This window comes from Nymphaea colorata, chromosome 8, assembly GCF_008831285.2.
Source record: "Nymphaea colorata isolate Beijing-Zhang1983 chromosome 8, ASM883128v2, whole genome shotgun sequence".
Lineage (NCBI taxonomy): Eukaryota > Viridiplantae > Streptophyta > Magnoliopsida > Nymphaeales > Nymphaeaceae > Nymphaea > Nymphaea colorata.
The window spans coordinates 22,769,537-22,783,985 of record NC_045145.1 but is presented as its reverse complement, the minus strand read 5'-3'; the positions used below and the strand labels follow the sequence as shown (position 1 = coordinate 22,783,985).

Here is a 14,449-nt window from a genome sequence, read left to right as displayed (position 1 = left end):
TCGATAATGGCAGAACATTACATGAAAGCAACCTCTATATATATATATATATATATATATACATTGCGAGAGAGAGAGAGAGAGGTAATCGACAATCAAAACTAGCTGGACTTTAATCGCTTGATTTCACTTAAATCTTGTTCCTAACTACACTTCTAGAAAAATAAAACTATGAAAAGACCGTGTGCACCAACAAGCCTCAGCTTGTTAAATGCACACTATTACAAATCGTCAAATTCATCAAGCTACCTAAATGTCGCACTCCGATTACCCGAAGCCGGAAAAGCTTGCCTACGTCTTGGTGCTCGATTATCCCTCTTTCCATCTTCTCCGGCTAGTCGACGCACATGCTGGCTGGCCTTGTTTTTAGAGTTCCCGAAATCCTTGACCCCATTTCTGCATTCTTTATCCTCGGAACTGGGAGCATCGTTATTATTGATAAGCTGCATCCGTTGCCTCGCTGCAGCATAGTCAAAAGGCTTAAACTTTAAGCCGTCATCACTTGCAGATGGTGAGCGCTCATCTTGGCTGTTGGGAAGTTTTTCTGGAGTGACAGATTGAAAGCACTTTCTGAAACTAGAGGACAAATCTGACATGGAAACATCTGCTGTTTCAATCTGTTCATCTTTGCCACGTCCACTCTCTGTCTTCCCCATGCAGGGTGGAAACCATCCCCTGTGTTTAGTCTCTTTATCCGCCAATGAATTTTCGGATGACAATTCTGGAGAATTTTCCAATGGTATAATATCTGCCAAGTTGTCGATTTTGGGTTCTTCAACGTGAAGAGGTGAAGCTTCAACCTCATCCATGCTGCTCTCCGGTGCAGAAGTAATGCGTTCATTTTCACCAGCGAACTTGTGGAATGGAAGGACCACAGAAGATTTGATTTGTTCTACCACAGAATGCGCCTTCAGAAAGTGAAAGAAAACAATCCAATTTCTCAGAATGCAATCACCTTGTAGATAGTGAATAGGCAATTGCAATAAATTTTTTCATTTCAAAGGTTAGCCAGAGAATTTACACAACACAGTGCTTCAGAAAAAAGTGATGCTGAGAATTATGTTTTCCTCCTCATCTATTACCTGCCCTGCAGGATGTACTTTCGAATCATCTCCCAATTTTCTTTTTGATAATGGGTTTCCTAACAATGCTCCAAAAGACCGGCTTGGTTTCTTTAGCACAGGAATGGAAGCCACATCGATCTGCAAAGAGATTTTATTAAAGTTGGTTCAATACCATGAAGGCATGAAGACCAGAAGTACACAACTTAAAGCAGAATAACAACCATAATAAATAATTTCAGAAGAATTAGCCAACAAACATACGTGCTTGAGCAGTGGCAATGACTCCGTGCTCTCATTCAACCTCCCTGAATGCAAATTTGATACCTTCTCAGGTGGACTCTGGCTCGCAACCTGATTAATTCCCCCAGCATCACGAGTTGCCACAAATGAGGATACAAGCCCCTTTGAATCAGAAGGTAATCTATCTTCCGACGAGTATTGCCCAGAAAATGGTTCACCTGAAGGTTGCCAACATTGTAAAACTCAAATCCTGTTCCCATTGAGGGTGGATTTTTTTTTTTTAATACTGAACTGAATTTTTGGTTCTTTCTCTCTCTCAAACGAGAAATAACCCAAAACAACAGACCACTTACCTTTACGTATTGTTTGAAGAGATAAATTTGTAGGGTCCTGGGGAGCATCTAATGATTCAGGGTTGGATACTCCTGTCTCCTCATTTAACTGGCGTACCTGTCAAATAAGAACAAGTTTTAGATATCAAACAGATACGCACCTGTAAGTTGATAAAAGGGAGTCTTACAATTTCCATGCGCCCATTTTTCAATTGTTCAGAAGCACTTTCAAAAGCAGCTGCATTTTCCATTGAACTCTTGATCACTTGAACAACAGCACCAAGATTATGTTCAACAAGTGTATGCTTTGATTTAATTATTCTTCGCAGAGTCCTAGAAGTGACGGGCATTTCCCTGGCTTTAAATTCAAAGAAACAAGAAAGATAGTCAAAACAATAGCAGAAACTAAGAACTTATGTAAGGAAGAAGGTACAAATTTACAAAAACTGCATTGCTAGTTTCTATATAGGGAACTGCATTGAGATCTTTGAATACCGATTTCAAGCAAAATTTTATTTGGCAATACATAGCCTGTACTCTCATCCTCTGCACGGGCAACCTTATCTCTCCATTCATAGAGTCCCTGCACAAGCAGACCAAGTTTATTAGAACCACAAGCACATGTAAATTCAAAAATAATGAAAAAGGAAAAGGAAAGAAAATAGCACAAACACAAATTCAGGACTAACCGAAACTACTGCAAGCTGCTTTGCATCAAGATCGGCATCTTGCACCCTGTGTCAAGAGCATTATTTCAAATATTGAAGAAGTGATATAATTAGCCAGCATCTAAAGCAAAAAGATCAAGAGAAAAGACCCATATATATGAAGATATGACGCATCTGTCAGGAGCTCCTTTTCATATAGTTGCATGCATATGTCATAGCTGCGGATGTAAACCTGCTTTTTAGTAAAAACTTTATTGGTTAGTAAATGAGATGCCAAGATAATGCAAAATGAACAAATCACGTTTCCACCATGAGAAAAGATTTTTTTATATTTAAATTGCAACAAGGATGAGCAAAAAAGATGCACAGATTCATAGTTCATATCAAATACTTACTGGAAACAGAAAAATAAATTTAGGCAACAGGCACAATGAGCACCAACTTAGGAGACATGGCTAACTTAGACGTACAAATCAGTTACATGAATAGGAGAGCGCCAGAACAAATTATGCAGCAGTTAGAAAAGTAATATTCTATGCTCCCCAACCCCAACCTTCCCACCCTCAAACTATCCACTTCTAGCAAGGCAACAACTTCTTGACTGTCCTCTCCACAAAAACACTGCTCACATCACCTCCACCCCCCCCCCCCCCTCCAACCAAAAAAAAAAAAAAACACCACAAACACCCCACAACACCTCTGTCTCCATATCTAGGGTGTGCTTGCTGTGATGGAGATGGAACTTTTGCATCACACCCTACTGCCTTGTACGTCTATTTTCCATTAAATGTAAATTTTAAATGTCTCCCCAAGACAATCAGTTGACACATCCAAGTAGCATTGCCAATCCAAAACCAAAGTCACAAACTGACTCCATGCTTGGAGGGTCTGGGGCAACCTATTTGATTGCCTCTATGAATCGACGAAGAGGAAAAGACAGGATTAGTTAGGAAATCTTTGAGGTACGAATGCATTTCAACAACAGTTTTTTAACTGACAGCCATGCTTTCCATGCCAGCATGGTATTAATCAGCTTCCTTTCTATCTATTATTAAGGGGTACCAGTCGTACCACATTCCGCATTTTACTCCCCTGGCTAATTTCATAAATGAGGATCATTGGATCAGTCATGACCATCCTCATAAGAAAAAGATATTTTTGCATATGATTACATCTTGCAGCATACTTGCAGCTTTTTCTCTCATGAAGCAGAGAATCAAGTTTTCCATACGTGTCAAAAGTTGCTGGCCACGTAGGTGCATGTTTACAGCATGTTATCCTCTCTTTGTTCCATTTAGATAGCCTTAGAACTGACTAAGACTTATTGGCCAAAAAAAGTCTCGCAGTAGCCAAATGCCTGCAGTACTTGGACTGTAGCTTGGAGATACACTTTAGCTTTTACATATTAAAATGTCCAGAAGTGCTTCAAAATGGGGAAAATTGATGGAAAATATGGAAGAAATACTTTAATTGCACATACATAGTTTAAGTCGAGCAATAGACTACAGAATTAAATACAAGTTTTTAGAAAAATCATCGATAAACTGAAGTATGGCACCCCATGTTTTAAAATATGAATATATGCAGAGGCAAAGCTAGAAAGATATATAGTCATCAGCAGATTCAGCACTCAGCAGTAACACAAAGCCCAGAAGCATTCTCAAGAACTCATTTCCATGAAGACGCAAAAGCTAAAGATAGTAGCATCCCCAGGATTTTGGGGCCTGGAGTGGACTACTCAATAAATCAAGTACGAAACAATTATCTGTAGTTAGGTTGGACATTAGCAGCCTCTTTCCACATGGTCAATTCTATTGCAGAAAAACAAAACAGAGAAGGCTTCATACTTCCAATAAATCATTCTTATTTTCACCAACATTGCTAGTGGATGTCAACCTCACTCGCATCAAGTCATATATGTATAATAGATAATGTGTGTCTTCCCTGGCATATCTACAAACGTGATGAAACAGATAATATTAGGTAGGACACAATAATTCATGTCACTTTACTAGCGTTACCAAAAAAATGAATAGGAAGGCACTCAATGAAACACTCATTACTTGATCATCTCGTCAGGCAAAGGCCTCAATCGCCAATCCGCAGTCTGATATCTGAATAAACGGACAGAAGAGAGAAGAAGTTAATCCTCATACTTCATGCATCTCTTACAACAAACACTATCAAGTTATAAGAACCAAATTTTGACTCTCGGAAAAAGAAGATAGGTTTATTTATTTATTAAGAATGACAAGGACTTCACGCCATCTAAAGTACAATTAGGGGGACCCTTCTCATGCTTTCAACAACATTTAACAGCCTCAACATATGAAGCAAATAGAAGGATGTCTTAGTATTTACTTTATACATTCATGTTGATCAAAATTTTTGGCACATCTTGTTCAGAACTTATATGAGGGTCCAAAGGTTTTTAATGTGTCACTCCTTACTCATTGAAAATCAACATAACTTTGTGAATCATCGATGTCAATATTAGTACCTCCATCTTCCTAACAGCAAAAAGAGACTGCAACAGGCAAACTACTGTCACAGACTTCAGAACAGTTAACAAATAAGGTACCACATTTTGAGAATTGTTGTCAACATGTCCGGAAGAATTATTACTAGCAGTTGCAGGTGGCATTTGTAGGATGAAATCATGTTATATAAAAGCTTTTTCAGTATCAATTGAAAGTAGAACAGTTGAGAATCTGCTATAAAAATCCACATGATATGCATAATATGGCAATAAGCAGCATGTATTAAGGTGAAGAACAGGTTTGCATCCAGATGCATAGGTAAAGTGATATCCTTGTCTTATGCTATGCCCCATGAAAACAACAAACTTTGCACTTCAAAAAAATCTGATAGGTCGTTGGTTTGAAACACAAGTCAGTCAACAACCGACTTTACCAACTGGTCAGGATTTAGACAACTAAGTGTAGACAAATAACTTTGTACATACTTGCACAGTTAAGTTGGACAAATTGGTTGCACCCACACGTATCAGACCCCGGTGCTAGAAAGTTTGCACTTCCCAAAAATTCTGACCTAGGTTTGAAACACAAGTCAGTCAATAACCGACTTGATGGACTAGTCAGAATTTTCACAACTAAAGTGTAGACTAATAACTTTCTACATGCTTGGCAGTTATGTTGAACAAATCGGCACCACACAAGTCAGATGTCAGTGCTACAAAGTTTGCATTTCCCAAAAAAAATCTGATATTCAGAGCTCAACCAGATTTGATATCTCCTTCCTGCTTAAGGCACCCAACCACTTGCTTAAAATAAAGCATTAGACTGAAATGGGAAACCTATTCAATATGTCACAGAAAGACAAAGACCACACCTTCACAAAATCAGTTTCTAAAGTGTCCCACTTATCAGTTGTTTATAACCTCATTTCAAAATGATGATAATAATGCGACATTTTTAGAACCATTAATCATTCTAGTAACTAAGATTCTCTAGGTAAGCCAAATAATATATGCACTTAGTTAATGATACATAGGCAAGCAACTCATCAACAGAGTCTCAACTAACTAAGTTTTACCATGGTTAAACTGTGATCGCTTTTTCATTACTGTCTCAGCTTTTATTAAGGGAAACATAAAACAGGATTATCCATGTGAAAGGAAATTGCAGATCAAAAATCAACATTCCACCATCAGTTTGATTGATATTGTATGCCAAAATGTGATGAAAATGCATTCTTGCTTATATTCGGTAGGTCTCTAACAAATAAAACTTCCCAATAACTTTGCACCAAAGCCATATAAAAGAATAGACAAACAGATTGATCCAAGAAAATACAAACATACCAAAAAAAAAAAAAGTTAACAGGTTGTGGTGCAGAAGTTACTCTTTGTTGGCAGTCACTTCACAGAAGTGACCCAGGAGATGCTCTAAACTGTTTCTCTCCAGTTGCAAAAGACGTGATGCCTATACATCAATAAACACAAAAATTTATTGACCAAGTCACCAATTCTAATGTTAAAATGTCAAAATGATCCTTTCAAACCAAAATAGCACTCATGTTTAAGACAGTATAGAACATTTTCAAGAAAAAGGCACAGAAAAACTTACACCCAACAGTAATTGTAAAACTTAGAAAGCCATCCAAATGTAAGCAATTAAATTATTAAAGTAAAGACAAATGCAACCATTCAATCACCAAACCACCAATACTACTGTCAAGATAGAAAAGGTGATCATCTCAAGTCAAAGTGGCGATCATGTTTGACATGGCACCAAAAGAGTTTAACAAGAACACAGTACCATTATGCCCAACAGCAGCTCTAAAGCTTGGACAAACTTCCAAATGGGTTAAAAAATTAACAAAAATAACTGAATGGATTGTCTGGATGTTCCCACCTCGTCAAAGTAATACTAAACAATGCTAGGCAGGACATCTGGACATCAATTCCCATTAGATTATTTCAGTAAAAGCTATGTTAACAACATCTTCGCATTTAAGCATCAAAACAGGACCTGCAACATACAACAGAATGATGATTCAAGATTTAAAACCTGTTGAGTGTCAAACAGATTGCAAACGTATATACTGAAGTCCCTTTGAAGCCATAAAACATCTCGATCAGCTCCATGCATGACCTGAGGAAAAAAAAGGACCAAACAGTCAAACCTTGCAGAAAGACCATGTGGGACAAGCGCACCCAAAAAGGTGCTCTTGTTAGAACCATAGCCACAAATATTGTTCTCGGCTTTTTACAGGGGGATTTTTACCGGGCATTCTTCAAAGTTGTTTTTCTCAAAAAATCTCAGCAATTCTTTAAAAAATGAAAAAAAACTAGGTAAAAAAATAAATGAGAAACTAACAAAAAGACATAAAAATAAATAATTAAATAAAATGACAAAAATATTGTATTAGGGATGATAAAAACAACCATAAATAATTTAATTTAAATTTAAAGTCTAAACAATGACAACTTAACTAACTTCATAAAATATAAAAAATGTTTTGTATGATCTATAAGCTTTTAAAAGTTTGAGTCTATTTTTGTAATATACGCAAAATACAAGCAAAACAAATAAATTTATAAAGACATGAAAGGTAAGGTCTAAAAGGGCACTCTCTCTCTCTCTCTTGACTCGCCATCAAAAAAACATAAAAATATGTGTGCCCATGGTTTGTACTGACTAGTAAAAGCCTACAGCAGAGCCATTTATTTGGTCCAAACGATGCCCATAAGAATAAAAAGAAATAGCTAAGACATTATCGAGTAGATTGACAGGATATAATAATAAAAAATAATAAAATAATGTAAAAAAAAGCACCTTCCTCTTGGAAGGATCAGAAAAAGCATCCCTTAGATGAGGACCAATATGATCACGCAGCTTCAAAGTATCAACCACAAAGTCCTCTGATCTTGTGGATATTTGCATCAAGCAAGTAAGCCCTTGAAATGTCCGGTACTGATTGTGTTCCAAATCAACCTATACAAAGAAGAAAATAATCAAGAAATATACAAGTGAGATATCACAATTGCTGAAACAAAGAGGAAAGCCTATAAAATCAATATCAAGAACAAATGCATCCCATCATGCATAATCATCTGTAATGACATATGATTAAGTAGAAAATGCAGAGCATCAGTTCAGAGTCTTGAGACTGAAGTAAATGAAAAAACACAATAAATTGGCACATGTACTAATAACGATTAAGAAGCTTCCAAGTTCCAACATCAAAGACAAAGGAGGTATAGCCTCTAACTATTAAGCAACTGTAGGCATGCATATGTTTGTGTGCAAATATGTGTTATCAAGAAAAGCATAGCTTCATAAGAGGGAGTATTTATCATAGATGAATATGTCAAAAAGAACATATGTGCAAAACATAAAACTCAAAATCACAGTGAATTAAATAACAGCTCATAACAACCATTAAGAAACACAGTCAACAGTCCTTACAGCAAACTCACTGGCATCGTGCAACTTGGCAGCCAAAGCTTTCAAAAGACGAACATCCTCAACCAGTGTAAATGGTGTATCCGCCAAAGGAAGTGGCAATATTGGCTTGATGGCTTGAACATCTCTATCAACAAAGTCCTGTGGAGAGTATTTTTCCTGCAAATATGAACTAGGTCATGAAAGGCCAAAAAAAGACACCTAATAATACTGGAATTGCGTAAGACAGAAGAGGATGCATAGCATTTGATTAGCTACAAACCAGACCTTGGGAACTAATTAAGCTAGAAAAAGAAGGATAAAAGGTCAACACAAACAATTAGAAGCCTTAGTTGGCAAAATGTAATCTATAACATAAGAAACAAAAGTAACAAAAAAGCAAAGCCCTAAATAAACCTTCTGAATTCTCAGTTTAGATAAATGTATGAAACAAAAGCAACAAAATAAAAATCCTAATCAAAGCCTTGCAGATTGTGAGGTTAGACTGAAAGCAATGAAAACAACAAGAACATTACGAGAACTACAAGCTACCCACCAAAACATTCATTCAGATCCTAATAGTAGATCTCTGCAACCTGGAAATTAGAAATGTCAAGCATGACTTCGGTGCTTGACATTTTCTTATCAAAGTGAAAAAGAAGCAATTTTCATCCCAACAATCTCGCAAACTGCATCGTACAAGGAGGGAAATGGAATATCTAATAATACAAATCTATAAGTTTTTCAACTGCAAAGCTAGAAACTGTTCATTTCACAAAACAAAGTAACACCACACATATTGTGATGATGTTTTGCCGTTTACACCATCATGTTAATTACCATGTGAGGCTAATCGAATTTGAACTAACCAAATTGAATGAATTTTGTTCTACAAAAGGAAAAACTTAATAAACTGTTGACTGAAAGCTACAAATTAACAAATGGAATGTTGCAAATCTAAATAAACATCACGCAGCTTGAACCCCAAGTGTCAGTTCAGAAATAGGAATCACATCCAGCTATGCATGCTAACAAATACAGTGCAATATTTACCATGTGTTTTGAACAGACATGCATGCACAGATTGCTTGAACGTTCACGTGCACATGCACATGGGCATAGAGGAAGAATTTGCTGCATCATGTGTGACCATTTGCATGCAAAATGTCCAGAATAGTCAAGGAATTCAAGAAAGTTGGTGACTACATGCATGTGGGTGCAACACACATACAAGCATTCAATCTGCAAATAATGGTATCCACTAAAGGTATCCACAGTATGCAAACATCATATATAAATAACAAATATTTTTTCTAATACCCACTGTATGCCTGCAGCATAGACTAACTTTTCTACACGGTGGTTGCTTAAGCAAAATCACACTCCCTCCATATTGGTTTATGGTTTCATAAAGCTTGCCTCACATGCATTACACCTCATCTACAATCAATATTAAATGTGCATACTCAGATAAATGAATATTGCTGAAGACCTATAACCTCATGTAAAAACATACGAACCACGATAAACAATTACTCACACTCATGGGTAAGGAAAAACTGTTATCTTATTACCCTCTCGCAGAAACCATCGTAAAGACCTATAACTCCATATATGTTGAAGAAGCATAACAAATGATACCCCCATCAAAAGGCAAGAAAACAATACTCTTATTACCCTTTAGCAGAAACCATCCATTTTGAACTTTTTTCTCTTCTCTATTTTGTTAACCATATTAACAACTGTGATCTACATGATCCTTTTAGTAAAAGATAAGCTCTGAATGGTCCAAAAAGGTGTATGCAGGTTGCTTAAGCACTCCATGAATCTTTCTACACACCAAGTTATCATGATTGAGAAAGCCCATAGCACCCGATCCAATTTGTGGTTTCTATAGACAACCCATACAAAAAAAGCATCTGAGGGGAGAGCTCGTAGAAGTATAACATCTTTGCTAGAGAACATAGGGCAATCTGAGTGCAGGAAATTGTAAAACATAGTGAGATGCACCACAGTACCAGACTACCGAAGGATTGTATCCAATAAACGTCATGCAAAAAATAAAGACCCATGAAGCCCAAACCGTGAAAGTGTAAAAATTGAAGAACCAATAGAACAGTGAAGTTAAGTAAACCATAAACTAGTGAAATCAAGGAACCATGAAACCGGGAAACACAGCACCTCCACGTCGTTACGCATTACGAAGCAAACCCAACGATCGCATAAAGAAAACCCGCTTGCCGGCAAAATATGGACAAGATGGGAGAGTATTCAGCACGATGCGATTTGCCCATTGCATCCTTCCTTATTTGGACAAATGGGGACGATCAAACAGTGTACCACACAAGAAATTTCAAGAACTGTGAATGGAGAGGTTTTACTTTTAGCGCAGAAATCTGACGCATAAATAATTAATTAACGAGCAACAAACTGTATCATACCAAGGGATGTATGTATCTCGACCCATCCTCGCTCTTCTCCAACCATACATGATTGAACGGCTCGTTCGAATTATCAACCCAGATATGGAATTCATCTTGCGATCGCGGAATACTGGGGACATGGAACGGCATACGTGTACGGCCTCCAGGCGCCTTCGTCTTATTCGCCTCCAAGTCGCCACCGGAAGCCAAATACCCCGCCGTGTCAGCTTCCTTCTTCTTCTTCTTCTTCCCATAAACAGTCTGAAAACCTCCCTCGAACTCCTCCCTCTCCATCCCTCCCATATTCTTCTTCATCCTCCAGAACTCGTCAAGAGACATTGCAAGCCGCTCCAAGACATCATCATGGACGTCGACGAGCCAGTCATAAGCGTCGTCTGGGTCCGACGGGAAGGCCGAGGCCGGGGGATGGCCGCCCCAGAGAAGCGGAGACGCGCCAATCTCCCTGAGAAGGGCCGTCGACGTCTCTGACAGCTCCTTGATGGGGTTCCTGAACTCTTGGAAGTTTCGATAGAAATGGAAGTCGCGGCCATGAGGGAGTGTCCGGGATGAGCCGGAGAGGCGCGACACCGACGCCGCGAGCTTGCCGGCAACGAGATTCTGCATGGCGGCGGCTTTGTCGGCGTCGGAATTCTCCTCCATTACACCTTTTTAGGATTCTTTGTACTTCTTTCTTCCTCTGCTTGGACCAAGATTAGGGTTAGGGTTTTTGCCTTGCGGTGGTTGAGGAAGAAGACTCGATTTACCGCCGTCTCTGTCCCCCTACTCCTCCGCTTTCTCTGTTCTTACAGTGACACAGAGCGAGAAGCTTCGGCCAGGGGCAGCTTCGGTTCGTGTCACTATTAATAAATAGCTAGTTAACTTCCGAGCGCACTCAGAGATCAAGTCCAGCATTTTTCATCTGACGTATGGGCATCCTCCGTTTCGTCAAGCTTTCTGAACTAAACCCGATCCAGATGGCTCCAGAATGGGCTTCCAGGTTTGAGAGACTCGTAACCAGATCTGAATCCAGATCCGGTAAGACACAGCTAATAAAAAATCTTAAATGAATTTATTAGTGTATGGATGTCAATATACATAGATTAAGTGCAATAAGTCCATATGTCGGAACTTGGCAAGTCACTAATCATATGGAACCTAGACCTAATCCTTTTTTAGATGCAACTTAAAATATTTAAGAATGATAACAAAATTTTTGGGGCATTTGATAACCTCTGATTTGAGAAACAGTTCATAAGTTGGAATTTGGCAAGCCACTAATCATATGGAACCTAGATATAATCCTTTTATATATGCAACTTAAAATATTTAAGACTGTTAATCAAACGTTTAAGCAATTTAAATTCAATCTGATACGAAGTTGAGCAATCGACCATCAACAGACCTCTAAGATCTAAACTCGTTTTAGGTACAACCATCGTCATTTACAATATCGTTTTTGTAAATAATTTCTTCTTTCTTGCATATTTTAGGAGCTGATGAATTGTTTTATTGATGGAAGTTGAGATAGATTGACGACCAACAATGTTCTGATTACTTACCAACCAAAGAGCCTGTTTTTTGCGGATTCGGATTCGCTTAATACATTTTAAAACAGGGACCTGGAATTATTTTTGGTGCAAAAAGAAAGGTTGAAACCTAACAATTTGCTTTTTTATACAAAAAAAAAAATCCCAAATTTTGAGCTCTAGCCAACTTTTACCATATTCAAATGGTGAGGCTTGTGTAAGTGTATTAAAACTCTTTTTTAAACTTTTTTTTTAATGCATACGACTAATTTATATCCATATATTACATACATGTATTTTTCAATATATATAGGTATATAACTGCAAAATATAATTAGACGTAAGGCTTTGATATTTCAATTAAAGATTTCCTAACTTTTTTGCTAATGACAAAAGAAGCGCATCATTACCAGAAGCAGCATGTCCTTGGATTGGAGTAAGTGGGAGGCTAACAACCAACGGTTTAAAAAAAGAAGCACTCCATTCCCCTTTTTTCAATATACTTACTAAGGTAGAGTGCCCCGATCTAATTGTTTGCAGTTCAAGAGAATAAAACTAATACAAATCGAACCAAGTACCTGTTTTTTTGTGCGACTTCATACCCAACCAGCTATGTTAAGACTTTAAAAGCAATATCCTTAATTGTACCTAAGTTGTGAGTCTGTACCCAAAAAATGTTGATAAAAATAAGTTAGACGAGACAAACTTACATATTCGCAAAGTATATTTTCTTTTGTATTGGTTATGAGGTTAAAAAATGTGTTTTTTACTTAATTAATATTTGACTAGATAAAGAACAAATTTATAATTATTCGTTAATTAAGTATATTTTCCTTGTTTTTAATAAACTTACACTGAAAATTAAAATTTTTTAAATTATTAATTTATTGAGTCCAAACTAACTCAATGAAGTGGGCTTAAGGGCAAAAGAAGCGCTCGTAATAGTGTTTTGAAAAGTGTCGCTTGAGGCATATTTCGTGTCCCCAATGTCATTTTTATTTGCATTATAGATAAATTACAAGAGTAGCTATCCTTAAAATAATTTCAAAATTTCTGTTAAAATTATTTTTAATTAAAAACTTCGAATTGTTATACATATATGCTTAAGATTTTTTTTTTAAAAAAAAAAAACTGATTATCTGCCATTGAATAATTTTTTGTTGTAAACAAAACGTACATTATCTACACTGAATTTTAAAATGCAACTCTAGAAATAAAAAATTTTAAAATTACCACTCATAAATGCAAATGTTTTTTTTTTCGCTAAAGAATGAAAAAGCACACAAACTTTTTTGAAATTTGAATTTAAAGTACATAGTTAAAGAAACAAATATGCTTGTTTTTAGAAGGTTTTAAGTTCCCTGGCTTAATTAGACGACATCGGGATGTCGACCTGCCCTTTGGGTGAACACAAAAATGTTTAAAAACAAGGTGTTTGATATATATATTTCTTTTTCTCCACTATATCAAAGACGACATAATAAAGATAACATATTGTTCTTAGAACACGACATGACATTTTTCCAACACTTGTCTTAACGATACGAGTTTCAACAACACAATGTTTTTCTTACCAAACGCGTTTGAAGAACACTATGTTCTTCTTCTTACCAAACACTAATTTAATGTACAAATAACAGGTCTTCGGGCAAGTTTGTTTCACGACAAAAAAGACGAGAAATGTGGAGCACTCTAGTGGAGCAAATCAAGCACCTTACATGATAAAGCATCCATTCCAACGTGGACTCGCCTGTGGCTTGTGGTTGGAGTTTGGACTTGATGCTTAGACTTTGATTTGGCACTAAAAAGGGATTCTCTTTTCTGGATTCAAACATTCTAATGGAGACAAAACACCAAGTTCTTTCATGCTCAAGCAAATCTTATGATGAAGAAAAAAATGTTTCTCTTTCATTATTATTGGGACGTCCCTCTGTCTTGAGTATGGGATGCTTGCTCTACCTTCATTGAAACATAACTAGGCAATGCATTGATCAATGGAAAAGGTCCTTCATTCAATCTTCTATTGAGGACTAGTTAGGGTCGAATCAGGCCAAGTCGGGTCGAGTTAGGGGCAAAATCAGGGGCGAGTCGAGCCAACATTGACTCGTGGGCAGGTTTCTTAGCAATCCGAACTGACTCATGCGATTCTCGAGCCAACTTAGTGAGTTGGCCAACTATGACCAGAACCTCTTGACACATGAGTTAGGCAATAGTATAAAGAACTATTAGAGGCTGGACCACTATGCCCTATAAGATAGATTTATCACAAACTAATGACTGGGTAGAG

The 14,449-nt window shown here is 37.2% G+C and overlaps 1 protein-coding gene across 1 annotated transcript; it reads right to left on the bottom strand.

Moving 5' to 3' along the window:
- Positions 1-106: 106 nt before the first annotated feature.
- On the bottom strand, positions 107-11,462 carry LOC116258879 (protein RRP6-like 1). Its single transcript, XM_031636319.2, has 15 exons — positions 10,655-11,462; positions 8,238-8,393; positions 7,605-7,763; positions 6,837-6,920; positions 6,169-6,248; positions 4,368-4,418; positions 4,152-4,257; positions 2,454-2,536; positions 2,326-2,371; positions 2,132-2,219; positions 1,825-1,994; positions 1,658-1,754; positions 1,326-1,522; positions 1,083-1,202; positions 107-908 (listed from the first exon to the last, which is right to left on the bottom strand). Exons 1-15 carry the CDS (start codon positions 11,294-11,296, stop codon positions 246-248), a joined length of 2,742 nt encoding a protein of 913 aa, XP_031492179.1. The 5' UTR covers positions 11,297-11,462; the 3' UTR covers positions 107-245.
- Between the last annotated feature and the right edge of the window lie 2,987 nt (positions 11,463-14,449).

What these genes read in the sequence shown, in the direction of transcription:
- LOC116258879 (XM_031636319.2), bottom strand. Translation starts at nt 11,296, where the DNA reads ATGGAGGAGAATTCCGACGCCGACAAAGCCGCCGCCATGCAGAATCTC. An exon ending in GAAGTGACTGCCAACAAAGA is followed by an intron (nt 4,419 to 6,168) that starts GTAACTTCTGCA and finishes CCGTTTATTCAG; the next exon opens with ATATCAGACTGCGGATTGGC. An exon ending in AAGTACATCCTGCAGGGCAG is followed by an intron (nt 909 to 1,082) that starts GTAATAGATGAG and finishes CACTTTCTGAAG; the next exon opens with GCGCATTCTGTGGTAGAACA.